Below are 18498 nucleotides of genomic sequence, written 5' to 3'. Positions count from 1 at the left end.
TTCAGTTAAAACACAGATTGCCATCATCTAACCTGATGTTAGCTGAGAGCCAAAAGCTTCTGGCTTCAGGAAACACTGTCACAAATACTTTTTAGACAGGACGCTTTTTGAAGCAAAGATTATTTGCTTATTGTAACTCAAAAGTTACACACAAATCATTGTACACATTTTTAAATTTTCGCTCATGCTTGTATATCACAATACATGTGTTTATAACCCGATCAGTATATGCAACAGCTTAGTTATATCTGTAATGTATGGATATCATATATTACATTGGATCAAAATTTTCATTTTATTTTTATTTTTTAAAAACATGAATCATCTCAACTTATGACATAATAAAATCAAAGTACACATACACCTGCTTCAAAAAAGAGCTTCATAAGTATGTATAAGGAGTTTCTTCCAAAATATTTCCATCAACTCCATCTGAGAAGTAGAAATTTTATGAAAACTTGCTAATACAGACATTCATAGAATTCACTGAGTAACGTGACTAAACTTGCTGGTCTGGGTACAAAAGTGGGTGGAGAAAGACCAGCATCATAATGGGCTGAGCTTCACCTGCTGTAAAAGCTGTATCCTTGACAGAGAGGAGAGCAGAAAGTGGATACCATGCTCTGGTCAGATGAGGATATGGATACATATGTGAAGAGAGTGACAGAGATCTGAGTGAGAAGAAGAAGGCGCAGAAAAAGGAAATGAGACTTTGAGCTGCAGTCTGAGGCTGACTCGAGCATTTTCATCAACAGTCTAAATAGCAGTTTGATTAAAGTTTTAAGATATTTTATCCAATAATGGCAACTCTTTGGCGATTTACACTTTTTCTCTGCATGCTGCTGATGGCGTGTGGAGGCTTGAGCCTGGCTAGTGAAGAAGCAAAAACCCGAAATACACAAACAGAAACTGGGACGGCCTCAAGCTCTAACACAACTGGAGAAGGTGGTCATGGAGGGGCGCCCATCACTACACTGCCTATTGTGACCTGGAAGTGGGATCACATCAGCGTACAGTACCTGGTGGCCCTGTGGGTTTTGGTTTGCTGGCTCTGCAAACTCCGTAAGTCCAATTCATGGAAGTGCTCTCCTTTTCTGAAATCTATTAAAAATAATCCTCTGCACCCAAGATATTTAAAAAAAAATTTTTTTTTGAAGTAGTAATAATTTGTTTCTAGTTTAGGGCTATGCACAACATGTATTTTTGTCACTGGTGCAATTATTATTATTATTTTTTTTATTATTTCTCAGGTAAGAGCTCTTAAATGTATAAAAACGTGTGTGCTTATACACTTTAGTGATATTTAAATAGAGCCAAACATATGTCCTCTCAGGGCACTTTGCAATCTAAGATTAACCCTACAACTAGAATTTTAAAAAATCATGCAATTCTGTTTAATTAAAACCCCATCATCTTATATTTCATGGCTTTTCCTGAGCTTACTCATCATATAGTGAATTTTTGGATGTGTGACGGACGATATGGACGATTGGACGATATTTGAACCTCATAGAAATCAATGTGAAATATCGGCAACCCGGCATGCCGCGTTGCTTAGCAACACTTATTGTTTAAGCCGACTTTTACTTAATGGCCGCTCTAACACGAGCCAAGTCTGCGGAGAGTCTATTTACAAATATAAGTAAAAATATTGGCCGTTAAAAACACATAAAAACATAGGAAATCACTTTTTTTTTTTTGGCAGACGATCCCTTTTTGGCAGGATACTCGATCAGACAGAACTCGCGGAATATCTGCCAAAAAGTGAGCGCCTGCAAAAAAAAGTGACTTGCAGAGTTTTCGTGTGTAATGTCCTTATCTATATTGTTTACATAGAGTTTGATGAACAGGCTTTACAAAGGGGTTATATATAACATGCCCTTTTTTCATCTTTATGACCCCGTGTTATTGCACCTACATTACAACCAATCCAATTATATTTGCCACTTAAAATATCTTTATAGTACTATTGTTATATTTTTTGCAGTTCCTGTAAGCCTCTTGGCCAGATTACCCTTTAAAAAGAAATGTTCAACGTCAATGAGACTTTTTAACTGGATAAATAAAGGTGATGTTAAACTCACTTTAAAAAAAAAAACTGATTATAACTTTTTCCTTGTGACTGGAATGTTGTTTGGGGCTCCAGATGACATGACATCATAAGTTTTCGTGTCCCAGGATACGGGGACATTTGTTTTGACATATTATAGGCCAACAAGTTATTTATAGCAGTTTATAAATGGGTAGGCACTTTTTGGTATACACCACTCTTTTTTGTCTTCCAAAAAGTGATTTCCAACGTGTGTAATTTTTTTTTTTTGTAATACCTTTACTTATAAATAGACTAAATAAATAGAGAAAATAGACTTTAGCGAATAGGATTTACAAAGGGGTTACTTATAAACTAAAGAAATGACTTATTTTGCAAGTATTTTACCCACTGGGTTATTTTACCTACAATATAACTAATCCAGTCCTTTATAGCCAGTTGAAATATCTTTACAGAACTATTGTTATACTTCTTGCAATTTCTGCTGCCCTCTTGGCCAGGTCTCTCTCTCTTTAAAAAAAAGTAATGTCATTGTCAATTTAACTGGATAAAAGAAGGATATTTAAAAATCACTTTGCCAAAAAATTGTGGCTTCTACCTTGTGACAAGAATGTTGTTTGTAGCTCGAGGATGAGGGATAGTTAGTGGGGGTAGGTTCACTGATCAATCTAAATTGCCCATAGGTGTGAATGTGGAAGTGAGTGTGGTGTACCCTGCCTCTCACCCTTTGACAGCTGGCATAGCCTCCAGCGCCCCCCACAATCCTGAAAAGGATAAGAAGAAGCGAATGGATGGATGGATGGACATGAGGGATACATTTGACATATGTTTCACATATCATAGGCCAACAAGCCATTAAAAGTAATTTAAATATGGAAAATCACTTTTTGGCAAATACAAGAAATCACTTTTCAGCACAACACTGTCTGTGCAGTGCGTCCAGAGTGTAGAGAATTATTTCAATCAAATAAAAAGTGAAATTCAGAGCATAGCAGCCAAATCAGACTGTTTTTTTGATCCTGAGGTACAGAGCTGAGGATGTGAAGCTGCAGACTAAGGCAGAGCAGCGTGGATGGTCGAGGAGAGGTTGCAGTACTGGTGATTAGAAGCAGACATGGACGAGATGATCTTAAAAATTGTTTGTCCAGCTGTCCACATATCCATCCAGCCCTTCTGGCTCTCTGACAGCTGGCACAGCTTCCAGCCTGATGAATATGTTGGCTGAGGGCGAGGAGCTTTCTCTAGCCCAACCAACTACTTCATCTAGGAGGAAATGTTGATCTCATCATCGCCGTTCCAACATCGGCCGTCCAAGTCCACACTACTGAATACTGATGGATATGTGGACAGCTGGACAAAGCCTCATCACTGCAGCAGCCTCCTCTGCCTGAAGCTCTGCTGATCAGGGTGGGTTAACGAAAACCTTTGGCCAGCTCGTCAATGCCACTGCAGCTAGTCTCCCACAGAAGGACCCTTGATTCTCTGCCGTAGAAATGGTGACCTCAGACTCCCCCAAAGAACTCATATCTAAAACAGAATTTCCAGTTTTGTTTTGCTGTTGTGAAATATAGGTTACTGGGGTCACTGGGGACACATTTAAATTTGTAAAATGTAAAAAGAAAAAAACAAACCAAAAAAATCACTTAGAACTATGACAAATGCAATTAAATGAAAAAAAAAAAGGTTTAATTCCATATTTATACATACATTTTTTTCACAATCCATGGGATGCATGAAGCTCTCACATTCAAGACCCTTGAGTTAGTACATTAAAACCTTGTATCTGTCCACAGACCCTAATTATAGTCTGAATCTGAATTCTCCCAATACCAACAGCATCGTTATTTATGTTTCCAGTAGTCAGAATGAAACTGTCCAGGTTTGAGCAGGAAGCAGTTTTGCTATAGCTGAAAGGCAGAAAGTGACAAAGTCCAAAGGGGTTATGTCCTGCTAGTTCAGGGCATAACAATTAAAATACAAAGTTGCCTGACAGTCAAATGAAAACTCTGACATGGAGCAATAAAGGAGAAACACACAAGGCAGGGTAAATACACACAATAACAAATAACAAAGACAAGGACATGGTTATATATGCAGGAAGGTCAGGAATGACAGAAACTAATCAAGGAGGTAAAACTAAACACAGCACACAGGAGACCAGAAACTACTGTAACAAAATGAAACCTCAAATGACTCAACAGGAAAATACGTTACACAGAGGCAGGAATTTGACAAGAAGATACAAAAAGGCACGGCTAAACTGAACCAAAACACAATAAAGTAAATATAAATAACAATGTAAATTCCAAAGTAATAAGAACTGGGGACTAAGAATCGTAACACAGAGGGTGACAGGAAACCTGATCGGAAATGGAGTTAAAAAAACTCAATGGAATTCAAAACCCCTGGACTACTATGGAAGAGACAGAAATCAAGAGAAAATAAACAAACCTAGAATAGAGGAAAAAATAAGATAAAACCAAATTAGGTTATTAATTACAGACTCGATAAGAAGTCTACACAACAAAACTCAGTGACCGTGACACCACACACCTGTTGCAACTTTTCCACACATTATACGGTATACACAGATGGATTTTGGCTCCATCTCATTTACAGTATATGTTTGAATGTATTTCTTCATTTAAAGGAAAACTGGTGAAAATGCTCCTAAACCCACAAATTTAACAGGTATCCAATGACCTCTGTTCCATCACTGACTGTATCACAAATCCCCGTGGACGTGCCCAGAAAATACAAACAAAGCAATAAATTGTCAAAGCAACAACTAAACCAGACAGTCACACACTGCAATCTTGCGTATGGTCAGTCGGCCTATAGTCTACTGGTTTTTAATTTAGAGCTGGTCACTAGATAATTGCATGTCTGGCTCTTGTTGCTGGTCTGTTTGGTCATCCTTTTCTTGAGTTAAACCTTTTTAAACGTAAAGCTAACTCCTCAAAATCTCAGCTGATCTACTTCACGAGAGACTGCACAGATGTGGTTTTATAAGGAGTCAAGTTAGTGATCAAAAGTGAGAGTTTAAAAGTGTAAGTGTTTTGGTTACCTCATTATTTTTTGTTTGTTTATAGATTTCCAGTATTATTATTTTTTTTACAAGAGGTTCCTTTGAGTTAAATTTAAAAAAGTGATTAACCTTTGCATGGTGTGGAGAGAATCTTTAACTTGTTGGAGGTCCTTGAGTGAATATGTTTTAGTAATGGGAGAATATATTCACTTTTACTGTGATATGAGTCTTACATATATATAAAATTGGAAGCTTTATGATTGTTTTAGCTGCTTTCTATATGTGTGGAATGACACACAAATTTGTACATTAACTCAAAAACCTGAAAGCAAAAATTCTCATTTTTCATCCTCACTGAAGTAGATATTAGCAAAAATATTCATTTTGATTCTGTGCTTGCACAAATGTAAGCTGTATTGGGGACTATAGTTTTTGGAATTTAATCTTCAACTAATTTTAAATACAAATGTGCACAACATAAGTGCAACCCTGTGGGGTAAGAACAGGTGTACACTGTGGTTCAGTAGTTTTTATTGTTAAATAAATTTTAGTGACACTTTATGAGCTCATTAGACATGTGGTTATCTTTGGTTATGCAGACAGGTTTCACACACGATCCAACCACCTCACGTGTTGCTCATATCCCCAGATGCTTTTTTTTAGATGAGCAAAAGTTGATCATTTGCAGAAGTTGCAAATGGTCAACTAGAGTTTTATATTTAAGTGAACTGAAGTGAACTGAGCTTTGAACATTTGCCAGCTCCTACCTGACAGGAAGAAGAGCGGCTTAAAATCAAAGGTTGTTACAATTGATTGATGGTTCTTGTCTTTGTCTTGATCTTTTTTCTCCTCTCAGTCATTGAGGCCAACCATAATGTCACCAACTACATACCTGAGAGTGCCCTCCTCATCTGCTCTGGTTTCATTTTGGGTGGCATGATTTGGGGTGCAGACAAGGTGCAGACCTTCTCACTGAGCCCAACAGTCTTCTTCTATTTCCTGTTGCCTCAAATCATTCTGGATTCAGGCTACCACATGCCAAACAAGCTCTTCTTCACAAACCTGGGTGCTATTTTGATCCATGCCGTCATTGGGACCTGCTGGAATGCTGCCAGTTTGGGGCTGTCGCTATGGGGGTGTCACATGGGAGGAGCCATGGGTAAGAGAGGATCTTTGATTTATTCCATTTCAGCACACCTGCTGCTGCGACTCACACAGAGGAAGCGATCCATTCTGAGATGTTTAGACTGATAGCTACGATTTGTGATATTTGTAGTGTTGCTTAGCATACTAAAGGATTATTAAAAATCTAAGTAAAAGAAGGAGACATTTAAAAATATCAGTTAGTTACTTCGTTGGAACTAACAATCCACATTTTGAGGCTTGACTGATAAGGATTTGGTCGGCAGCATGTTGGTTATTATAATCCAGAAGGGGCCAAATTTGGAAAAAAGGGTGGATTTCTACATTATCAGCTACTGATAGAAAGCTTGGTTATTAAGCTGTGTGCATAAACTGGAGGCTAATTAGAGCTATTTTCTTTTTAAATATTCACATTTAACTCACAAAACGTTTTGCACAAACTCTGCATCGTAATAATTGAACTGTGCATAAAACATGCACAGTAAATCTTGCTGGCTGCACAAAACAGAGAAAAAAAAAACTTTATTTATATAACAAAAAACTAAAATACAAATTCATGTTTCTCAACGTGTAGCAGACAAATAGTGGGAAAAAAAGGCAATTAACAATGGAAGCGAGACAGACCATCATAACACACACATTGTTGTGACACAAATGACACAAACATAAGCACTTCAAACCTGGCTTTATATTTTACCCCTGAAGGCTGTGATTGTTCTGGAACAAAGACATGAGGAACAAATGAAAGTTGTACAGTCACATGACTTAAGCAAGCTGCCTGAAAAGAGCTTTCTTTAGTATTACAGAAATCCTTTAATACTTTACTTTTATTCTTTGTTTGAATACATTAAACAACAGCATCAGTAGCTGCTAATTTGGTTTAATTCCCAAACTTTCTCCAAATGCAGACTTAATAAGTTTATTTTATGCTTAGGCCTTGTCCACTGCACTGGACGAGACTGGAGAGAGATTTGACACGATTTATTCTATTAATGAATTAGAATGCTTACTTTGTAATTCTCAGCTACAGAAAATATGAGCTAGGTTTATTGTATTTCCGGCCCTCTGTATCTGTACAGGTGACCTGGACATCGGTCTGCTGCAGTATCTTCTTTTCGGAAGTCTGATGGCTGCTGTGGACCCCGTGGCTGTCTTAGCTGTGTTTGATCAGGTCCACGTTAACGAAGTCCTCTTCATCATAGTGTTTGGAGAGTCGCTGCTCAACGACGGTGTGACAGTGGTTAGTATGATAAACTCTGTAAACGCAAGCTTTTCACCAAACCAAAACGTGGAGTCTGCTTACACACCGCAAAGAGCAATGAGGCCGAGACCTTACCGAGACGGGGAGCTCAGGTTTCTAGAATCTAAAACAGCAGCGCCTGTTCCTTTAATGACTATTAAAACCTTTACTGTGAAAAAGCAAGCCAGAGTCCTTTAACAGAGCACCTGGTTAACTTTGTTAGGCTGGACACTGACTCAGTATTAATATTAATGTCTAACATCCAAAAACCTGCCTCCTAATAATGTCAGAAAGCTTGACATAACAAGACAGAATAAAAATTGCGTTTACATTGCAATTCATTTGACTTTGACCTTTGACTGTACTTGACATCATTTTTATACTCTTGCATTTAAGAAATTTTTTCTTTAAAAAAATCACATTACATTTAATACATTTAAAGTTTTAATTGTTTTATTATTATTATTATTATTATTATTATTATTATTATTATTATTATTATTATTATTATTATTATTATTATTATTATTATGTTACATATTTTGTGTGCAGGTAAACTTCTAAAATGGGACCTAAAATGGGACCTGCCGAGCCTTCTTTACGAGGGTGTTGGTGTTATGGATCCAACATTAACATAAGACCATTGGAGATGTGGGTGCCCAACAAATTAAAGATTGAGACAGATTCCATCTGTTCTCCTCCTATAAGAGGGGAGAGGACCCGTCTATGCCTCTTGAAGTCTCTACCTATGTCCTGAAGAAACTGGACCTTTGGTGATTAGGATGTCTGGACTTATGGTGCTGAATGAGCTGTAGTAGTGATCATATTGGGCAAAGGTGTGAGATCCTCTGCAAGTTGGATGCTGCTGTTGTGGATTGGGGGGCTCTGGCCTTTGTAGTTGGTGAGCGTTTGGATGCCCCTCCACACCTGAGGAAGTGAGGAAGCCCTCTATCATTCACCTGAAAGCCTCCTTGGCCTGTTTGATGCCCCTCCTCAGGTTGGCAGGGATGTGGAGCAGAGAAAGTTGGTGTACCAAGTAGTATGGTAATCTTTGATGATGTTGCAGGCTCTGATGAGCTCTGCAGCAATTTCTTTTCTGAGACACTGGAGCTGCAGAATAAGATGGAGATAGAGCTACTCAGCAAGTTTTCAAGGTGCCTCATTAGTAAGTGGAGCGAATGGGGAGGGGAAGGTGTGCTCTCCTCATCCGGCACAGCGATGCAGGTGCTTCCGAGCCCGTTTAACTACTGATGCTGTATTAAGTGACCAGCCCAGGCTATCAGTTATCTGTACTCCCAGAAACATGATGCTGCCAACTATCTTCACCACTGCTGTGTCATCTGCATACTTAATGATGTGATTAGAAGCAAGTGCAGCACTGCAGTCATGTGTCAGCATTGTCAACAGCAGTGGGCTTGGGAACGAGGCCTGTTTGCCTGATTGAATTCTCCTACTACAATACAAACGCCCTCTGGCAAAGTGGCTTGAAACTCAGTGAAGGTCTTAAAGATCACTCAGGGTCTATTTTGTGTTTGCACTGGAGGGGATGTTTACAGCCATAATATTCATAGTGGTAAATTCTCTGGGCAGGTCACACAGTCTGCCATTAACAGTGAGCAGCTCTGTTTCAGGAGAACACTGACTTAAGACCGCTGCTGTGTTTGTACTTCATCTGTTGCTTGTGTAAATACAAAACCCACCTCCACAGAATTTACCACAAAATGTTTGGCTCCTGTGTAGCCACATTGTGATTAACCCCATGCAGACTAACTACATAATCAGGAACAGGGTTCAGCCATGTCTCAATCAGAACCATGGCACAGGAGTCTCTCACCTCCCGTTTTGATGTTAGGTCCAGCAGTGAGAATATGATGGAAGTTTATCTCCTGTTGAGTGCTACATACTAGAAAAGAAAAGTCTGAAAACATTCCAGTCTGACTGTCCAAACGCTGACAGTTTTTGTTTGTTTCTTTTATATATATACTGATCACTCAATAAGTTTTCTTTTTTTTCTCTTAGGTGCTTTTTAATGTGTTTGATGCATTTGTATCGCTGGGAGGAGGCCGAATTAATGCAGCAGAAATTATTAAAGGAATAGGTAAGCTATAACATTTATCTGGTAAAAGAAAATGTATTTGTTCATGCAGTGTAATTGCTCACAGTCAAGTCTGGCAAAATAGACAGTGTAGAGTGTCCCTGCTGCAACACACAAATGTGTTGACCATTTTGATTTGTCGGGTGTGGACACAAAATAAATTAAACACTTTTTATGCTATCACTGCCCTGTAAGGCTAGTATGTTTTAGAGGGGAGTAAACAATAGCACTAAAAAATAGATTTTTATATGTTTCCTCTCTCTCCACAGTTTCCTTCTTTGTGGTTGCATTTGGTGGTTCCCTTGTGGGCATAGCATTCGGCATACTAATTTCACTTCTGACCAGATGCACAAAAAACATCCAGATCATCGAGCCAGGCTTCATCTTTGTCATGGGATACCTTTCCTACCTGACTGCTGAGATGCTTTCTCTGTCTGCTATCCTTTCGTGAGTATTTCACAACTGAAATATAATTTGTTTTATTATGTCTGTATCCATTTTATATATGTAAAAATGAGGTAAACATATTTAGAGTTTACTTTGCGGTTCCTTCTGTAGGACTACATTCTGCGGTGTGTTATGTCAGAAGTACGTCAGAGCAAACATGGATGAGAGTTCCGTCCAAACAGTCAAATATGCCATGAAGGTTTTCGCCAACGGATCAGAAACCATCATCTTTGTTTTCCTCGGTATCTCGGCCATCGATAAGGTTATCTGGGTTTGGAACACGGGCTTCATCCTCCTCACAGTCTTCTTCGTCTTTGTGTATAGATTCATTGGTGAGATTTTGTTGTTTGGCTATCACTGTTGAGTCAAAGCATCACACACATTGTGGGGTAAAAACTTGGTGTGTTATGCAAAGAAATCTTCTGCTGCTGCAGCACAAAGATCAAATGACACACATTTACAAGAATACGTGTGTCAAGAACACTGAGCGACCGGACTCAGAGGCAGGATTCACAGTATTCAAGTTTAGTGAGCTTATTTACAATGAAAACACCAGAGTGATACATACAGGTAGTGATAAGGGAAAATAGGGGCTCCAGGAATCCAGGGGAAGGGGCAGCCAAACAATGTCTTCTCATTTACTCTGCTCAGGCTGTCTCTAAAAACACTGTGCGGCAGGGAAAATCCAGGAAAGGTCTGTACACAAGAGGGACAACAATGAGATTAGTATGAGGCAAAGAAAACACTAGACTTGAGTGCTGAGCTTTACTAAAAGCGTAATTCAACAATCCAGCAAAAAGCACCACCGATGTGTGAAGTCTTTAAATAACTGTGTGTGTTTGTATGTCTATTCCAGGTGTGTTTTTCCTGCAGTGGATCCTTAACAGGTACAGGCTGGTCCCAGTTGAATTAATAGATATGGTGATCATGAGCTACGGTGGCCTACGAGGGGCTGTTGCGTATGGCCTGGCTGTGTTGCTGGATGAGAAAAAGATAAAGGAGAAAAACCTGATGATCTGCACTACTCTCATTGTGGTGTACTTCACTGTCATCTTGCAGGTAGTGAATTTTTGGAGTTGATAATTCGCTAAAATATGTGTACATTAGTTTGCTTGTTAATTACACAGTCTGTGTTAGAGCTTAATTTTGTTGGCACATTTGTGCTTGACATTGTTACAGGGAATGACGATGAAACCTCTGGTCATGTGGCTTAAAGTAAAGAGAGCTGCAGTAACTGAGGTCTCACTCCTAGAGAAAATTACAAACAAGGTAAATCTAATAAAACACGTCATGTTTCACCGACAAAAACGTTTCCCGCCCAGTTTCTACAAAGTCCTTCTCCTTTCTTTAGATGTTTAATCACACTCTGGTTGCCATCGAAGACATATCAGGACAAATAGGAGATAACTACTTCAGGAGCAAGTATGTACAAGACTTAATACATAATTCCAAAATGCCTTTTAATTTTAAAGTAAGCAACAGTGATATTTCTTTTTGTAAAGGTGGAGGCATTTTGAGGAGAAGTGGATGACGCCATTTTTGATGAAGCCATCTGCAAGGAAGAAACAAGATGACGTGTTTGATGTCTTCCATCAGCTGAACCTCAAGGATGCCATGGAATATGTGACTGAAGTGAGAATCATTTGTGCAAATTCAAGTATGTTTTGCTCAAGTACAAATTAAATGAAACTGAGAAGATTACTGCTGGTGTCTTCTGTTGCAGGGCGAGCGTAGAGGCTCTCTGGAGTTTGTCCGTAATGACAGCGCCATTCTTGATTTCAAGAAAAAGTTGGAAAGTGAATACACAGAGGTCATGCCTGACATCCCACCTTACATGATAAATGATCATGGTGCAATGTTCACTATGGGGTGAGCAATCTGGATTTTTATGACAGTGTGAAAATATATACAGAGGGTAAAATAAGTATTAAACACGTCACCGATTTTAAGTGAATATATTTCTAAAGGTGTTGTTGAAATAAAACTCTCACCAGATGTCAGTAACAACCCATCCAATCCACACATGCAAAGAAATCAAACTATAGATGTCCATAAATTCAGTTATGTATAATAATGAGAAATGACACAGGGATAAAGTGCATACTGAATTTTTTTTAATGCTTTGTACAAAAGTCTTCGTGGTTTCAAGAAACTAGTCACATGCATTGCCAGGCGCATCTGGTCATGGGTAGTTTATGCTGAAATGATGTTCCTTCCACTTCTGGATTGTGGCCCCAGCAGTGCTCACTGCAACCTTCACTAATTTCAAAATATCTTCTCTAATCAATGCTATCAGTGTGTTTTGCAACAATTATGCTCTGACGGTGTTGCGAGAGCTCACTGGTTTCACTGATCATGAGATGCTTGCCGTGTGGCACCTTGATAATGAGACACCAGTTTATAACCCATCAATTGGGACTGAACAAGCTGAAGTTAATTTGCACTGAGTGGCTGGATTGTGTTCTAATTGCTGGTGTCATGACTTTTCATGGCTTTTTGCATCTCCCTTTCTTCATGTGTTCAATGCTTTTTCTTTGTGTCATTTTTCATTTTATACATAAGTTAATTTCTGGACATGCATAGTTTGATGTCTTTGTATGTGTGGATTGGATGGGTTGTTCCAGATATGTTGTGAGAATTTGATATTAATAGCACCTTTAGAAATATATTTAATTAGAAAATTTGTGTACTGATTTGATGCATTCAATACTTTTTATACCTACTTAATAGACACAACTTACTGCAACTATTCAGTGCCTTCAAACAGCTTCCGTTCACCACCATATTTTAAAAATGAAACCAGACTCTTTTGATATTGTTGTATTGCTTTAAGTCAGTGACATGATTAGCTTCCTCTGCAGTAGAGACCATATTCCATCAGTGAGCCTGGAAATGCACGAGCAGACCATGAAGGCTATGAGGGGAGCTGAGGCAGTTGATGTTCACCACCTTCTTGATCAGCATCTCTACAAGAGCAGAAAACAGGTAATGAGCAAATTCAGTCATTGCATGAGGGACTTACTAAAGCATCCTAGTAATACATGTCCATTTAACCATTAAATTACTGAGGTGTATGTGAACTAAAAACAACAAACTGTTATTTATGGCTGGCTATAGACAAATGTATATTTTATGTATATATGCAAATCCTCAGCTTATTTGCTTGAACTGTGGCTGAGCTTGACTTTGTGTCCTTCCTGAACTATTGTTGGTTTCTGTTTTATAAAGCAGTAACAAACTGACTTCTCATTCTGTTGTTTATAGTATCGCCACGGGTTCAGTCGCAGTGATTTCAAAATCAACAGAGATGAGAAAGAAGTCCAGGAGATCTTCCAGAGAACCATGAGGAACCGGTTGGAGTCATTCAAGTCTGCAAAGATGGGTGTTTCACCTCCAAAGACAATTGTCAAGTACTCAAAGAAAGAACAGCAGGAGAAGGTAAAGACAAAAAGAGGGAATAAGCACACCCTACCACTGTTTGCAGAGTTGATTATGTCTCTTCTGAAGTCCAGTGAAGAGGAAATACGGTCCTTCCCCAAAGCTTCATTTTTAGTTTTTTTTTTCCATTTGACTTCAGTGTAGTACTGAAAATCCTTGGTACAAGACAGTGGTCTGGAAACTGAAAACCAGCTGCTGGACTTTTGAGAGAGAAATGTTGTCCTTTTCTTTTTAAATATTGCGTGGCTCAATAGACCTACGTCATCTTTTTATGGTTTTCTGTTTCATGATGCTCCAAATGTTTTTAGTTGGTAAAAGTTCTGGACTGCAGGCAGGCTGGTTCAGCACCCAGACTCTTCTATGAAGTCATGCTGCTGTGATAGCAATCTGCAAATTAGCAAAGCCTTCCCTGAAAAACATGTAATCTGGATGGGAGCATACTGTATGTTGACCTTTATACATACCTTTTAGCACTGATGGTGCCTTTCCAAATATGCAAGCAACCACTTCCATATCGTTAGCTTCATAGCATAAGTGCCTAAGTCATTGACTTAGTCAAATGACTTAGGCAATTATGCTATGAAGCTAACGATATGCATCTCCATACCATCCAAGATGCAGCCTTTTGAACTGAGTGCTGGTAACAATCCAGAGAGTCCCTCTCCCCGTTAGTCTTGAGAATGTGGTGTCCATGTCTTGCAAAAAGAATTTCACATTTTAATTCATCTGACCATGGAACAGTTTTTTCATGTTGCCTCAGTTTCTTTGTTTTTATGATTTTTTAAAGGCACGTTGTGTTATATTTCTTCTTTTGTCTTTGATGTCAAGAAACATTTAATTTTATTAATTTTTAAATCCTGCCTGGAAGCTTTATCAGTCAGAACCATGATCTGAATGTACTGTTATGCCAAACAAACTTGGATCTTTCCAAGATCAGCTCTATAAATTCTCTATAGGCTCCTCTTGTTCATGTGCGTCATTTATCTAGGTCAAGTTTATTTATATAACGCATTTCCCAGAGCTCATGCTGCACAAAGTCTTTAAAAACTAAAATGCAACTAAAACAATTAAAATGTGCAGCAATAAAAATATAAAAGAGAAAAAGTAATACAATAAGACAATAAAGACAGCCAACACAACAATGGCCATAAGGGATATTTAGACATGGAGTGAAAACAAAAGGAAGCATTAAACAATACTTGGAAGTGCACAGATTTGTGCGCGAATTGCCAAAGGACAATGGGACACTGAGACATTAATACAAATCAAGGAGACCGAGACAAGGGAATTAGATTCAATACAAAGCACAGGTGACAACAAGATGCCAAAGGAAAGATAGGAGCTAAACACAATGGGGCACAAAGGAAAGACTAAGAAAACAATAATCAGCAATAATAAACGATACAAAATAAACCTAAGTCAGACACTTTTCAAAATAATCAGAAACTCAAACAAGGAACTAGGACTTGAGATATGCAGAAATGTGGCAAACAAGAATAAATAATAATTGATTGTTGTTGATAAGTGATTGCAGAGTGCCCTCTGCTAGACAAACTAGGAAACATCGCTATGGGTTGGACATGGCTGAGGGCGTTGATCTTGTCTCTTTTACTTTACCTTCAGTTTTTTTAAACATCATATGTGATTAAATAAATCTCCTTCGTTCTACAGACCCCAAATGGAAAGTCAGTGAGCAAGACTAAACTCTGCCATTCTGGTGATGAAGGTTTGTCTGCTTGTGGGGTTTTTTGTGTTTTTGTTTTTTTCAGATTTAAAGTCTTAGCAAACTAATTTTCTCATTTTCATTTTTAGACTTTGAGTTCTCAGAAGGAGATAGCGCCTCTGGCTATGACTCGTCATACCCTTCTTTCTCCATGAGAGCCACGTACAGACCAGGAGGTGAGATCAATGCACTTTCTACATCCTGTATGAAACCAAACATATATTTTTGAGAATGATTAAGAGAGTAGCAGATGCTGTTATTATAAACACAGAGATTAGGGAAACATACAACAGAGGGAACTAAATAGACAGTTTGTGTGCAATAAAACCCCCCAAAAAAGGTGAAATATAAAAGTGTGGTAGAAAGGTCTCTACAGAGCTGCAGATGAGCCACAAACCACACCACACAACAAAAAGTATGTAAGGGTTATGTAAGGGTGAGCTGCAGGGTAAAGGCACCAGACTGTCATACAACACAAGGACTTTGTACTAGTGGGCTGACAGGTTTAAAATCAGCAAATGTTCGATCCGTCTGTGTTGAATATTTCCATTCTTACATGTTGGGAACAGTTTAGGGCTACAGTGCAAATATGAAAGCAGCTCATTATCATAGAATTTATTTTGAATTTCCTAATACTGTTCTGACTCTGCAAGCAAACACCTATAAAACACTTTCACAGTTGAGTTTATGTATAAATGTCAAATAAAGAAAAACAACAACTCCAGAACAGCGAGTGTATTTGAGTTTAAACGTTTAAGCTGAATTAAAGTGGATAGACCACAAGCGCAAGGGATGAGCAGCCAATAATGGTTTCACTTGTATGAAAATGTAATGCAGAGAACAACAGTGGCCCTAATATTGAACCCTGAGGTACTGATTCAGTTTTTTCTTTCATTAAGGTGGGATTGAGAACCCAGCCTTCGTGCCAGATCTGTACCCCGCGGATTTGTTGCAGGAGATCCCTCCTTGGCTGGCAGAGAGTGAACCCGACAGCAGCATGGTGGCTCCGTCATTGCGAGCCCAGGCGAATCTTCCCAATTCACCTATGGAAATGCGCCGCCTGGGGCTTCTTCGTGCCAGCACTCGCTCTACTGACACAAAGCAGATGAACAATGATCAGTTGCCCCCTCCACCAACATCTCCTCCTCCCCCTCCTCCTCCCAGTGGCCAAATGTAACTGTATCCCAATGCAGACACCCTGTTCTGTCTCACTTGAACCTGGAACAAAGACACAAAACAAACCTCAGACTAATTAACCATCTACTCTCATACTGACAAGAAAATGTTTATTTTTCCATGACTATGGTTAGCTCCTGTGTTTCTACACAAAACATTTACATAACCTCTTTAAACAACCCCTGCTGTTTTTAGGTTCACCCTTCACTTGGCAAAAGAAAAACTGCACTGAAACAAATCCTTTATGTTCAACATTAGATATATGTTGAACATTGTCATATAGTCTGTGGTTTGTAGTAAACATGCTATTGAAAATTATTATTTAAGGGTTTTTTTTTTCAAAACATCTTAATATTATGTAAAAACCTTTCAAATGACGTGTAGATATCAATTATAAAAACAGTGATTTAAAATACTTTCTGAATCTATAATCCATACATTCGTATTGCAGAATACCACAACAACTTTCACCACTTGGGGCACTATTTTGTGTGAAAGATGAAATATTACTAACAAATAAAATGCTACATAGGTCAATGATGCAAACACATTTTAGTGGGATGCATTTAAACATTTGCAGCATATATAATGCAGATTCTTAGTATTATTTAGTGAGGCTCCAGCCTGCTCTGAAAGCTCTCTGTTTTTTTGACTTTTGACTCTTGCAACAGTCAAAAGAGAGAGGACATCCCAAATATGGTCATCTCAGATGCTCCACCCACCTTCCGTTTCAGTGGGTCAAACAATTAGGAAAAAGTTGGTTTAAAGGCAGATGATGAACTAAGAGGTATTCATTAAGGGCCAGTAGAAGATAAATGAGGGTATAAATGAGGATTATTATGAACCATGAATAATGCAAAGCTACTCTTGTCTGAGAATCAAAATCTGCAGGTGTAAATGAGTTTGATGTGCCCATTTTAATTTCTTGTATTGTTTTAATTTTCTAATAAATAGAATAGGTGTGACTGTTTCTCTGTCTTTCTGTGTTAGCTCTGGCGACTTTCTTAGGGTGTACCCTCCCCAGCACCCTTCACAACCCTGAATTGGATAAATGGAAGAAAATGGAGAGATGAACTGATTAAGTGTATTATCGAAAATCGCATGAAAAAGAACTTTAACCTCTTAAGCCCCAATGCCCCCTGATACGGGGGCTAAAGGCAGGAGATCAGTTAGGCTTGGGGCTTAAGAGGTTAAAAGGATGTAAAAAAATATTTTTAATCAACTCCATCTGAGAAGTTTAATATTGGTGAGAAGCTGCTAATAAAGCCATTCACAGGCTTAAATTATACCTCTGAGTAAAGTGACCAAACTTGCTGGTCTGGGTACAAAAGTGGGTTGAGCCAGACCAGCATCATAATGGGCTGTGTTTCACGAGCTGTGAAAAGCTGTATCCTTGATATACAGGAGAGCAGAGAGTGGATACTATGCTCTGGTCAGAAGAAGAGGTGGATGTATGTGGAACATTTATGTCAACAATCTACACAATAGTTTGCTGATGGTTTATAAAGGATTTTATCCAAAAATGGCAGCTTCTTGGGGATTTACACTTTTTCTCTGCGTGCTGCTGATGGTGTGTAGAGGCTTGAGCCTTGCGGATGAAGATCCAGATCAAACCTTATCAAGCAGTGGTCAAGTAAAAGCCCTTAATCCAGAAATAGACAATGCACTGAGCTCAAACCATGGAACAACTGGAGAAGGTGGCCATGCAGTGGAGCCCATCACTACACTGCCTATTGTGTCCTGGAAGTGGCATCATGTCACCACCCCGTACCTGGTGGCCCTGTGGATCCTGGTTTCCTGGCTCTGCAAACTTGGTGAGTCCTGCAAAGTCCTGTTTCTGCAAGGCTCCGCTCTCCCCTCATCAACCAGAAACCCTGGAAAAGCTATTTTTGCACAAAGCTATTAAAACCTATTTTAGCTAGAATTTTACACTCAATTTGAATATCTATTGTGTAGAACACAGATAGAAAAATAATGAGAATTTAAAAAAAAATTTAACTATTTGCTGCTATCTACATTGTTAATTGGTGATTTTGTCTCCACACCTTAGGGGTTAAAGTGGGATTCAGTAGGTGGGATGTTATAGCAGTGCAGAAAAGAAAATAATTGTAGAACATAGAAGTAGGTCCCAATAATTTCCAGATTTCTTTGCCTGCAG

General features: G+C 38.7%; 1 protein-coding gene across 1 annotated transcript; it reads left to right on the top strand.

Moving 5' to 3' along the window:
* The first annotated feature begins 585 nt into the window (after positions 1-585).
* LOC146643353 (sodium/hydrogen exchanger 3-like) lies at positions 586-17305 on the top strand. The gene is made up of 16 exons (XM_085396683.1): positions 586-1062; positions 5935-6237; positions 7301-7461; positions 9481-9559; positions 9826-10003; positions 10115-10335; positions 10860-11062; positions 11183-11272; positions 11355-11425; positions 11506-11635; positions 11727-11872; positions 12865-12988; positions 13268-13441; positions 15113-15167; positions 15254-15340; positions 16064-17305. Exons 1-16 carry the CDS (start codon positions 801-803, stop codon positions 16339-16341), a joined length of 2562 nt encoding a protein of 853 aa, XP_085252809.1. The 5' UTR covers positions 586-800; the 3' UTR covers positions 16342-17305.
* The last annotated feature ends 1193 nt before the right edge of the window (positions 17306-18498 follow it).

The sequence above is a fragment of the Rhamphochromis longiceps genome, linkage group LG22, assembly GCF_057381845.1.
Source record: "Rhamphochromis longiceps isolate RC_006_pf linkage group LG22, R_longiceps_female_GT1.1, whole genome shotgun sequence".
NCBI lineage: Eukaryota > Metazoa > Chordata > Actinopteri > Cichliformes > Cichlidae > Rhamphochromis > Rhamphochromis longiceps.
This window is presented reverse-complemented; position numbering and strand designations above follow the sequence as displayed.

Excerpts from the sequence above, each read along its gene's own strand:
- LOC146643353 (XM_085396683.1), top strand. The coding sequence starts at position 801 with ATGGCAACTCTTTGGCGATTTACACTTTTTCTCTGCATGCTGCTGATG. Across the intron at positions 1,063-5,934 it reads TTGCTGGCTCTGCAAACTCC|TCATTGAGGCCAACCATAAT; the intron begins GTAAGTCCAATT and ends TTCTCCTCTCAG. Across the intron at positions 11,636-11,726 it reads CCATGGAATATGTGACTGAA|GGCGAGCGTAGAGGCTCTCT; the intron begins GTGAGAATCATT and ends CTTCTGTTGCAG.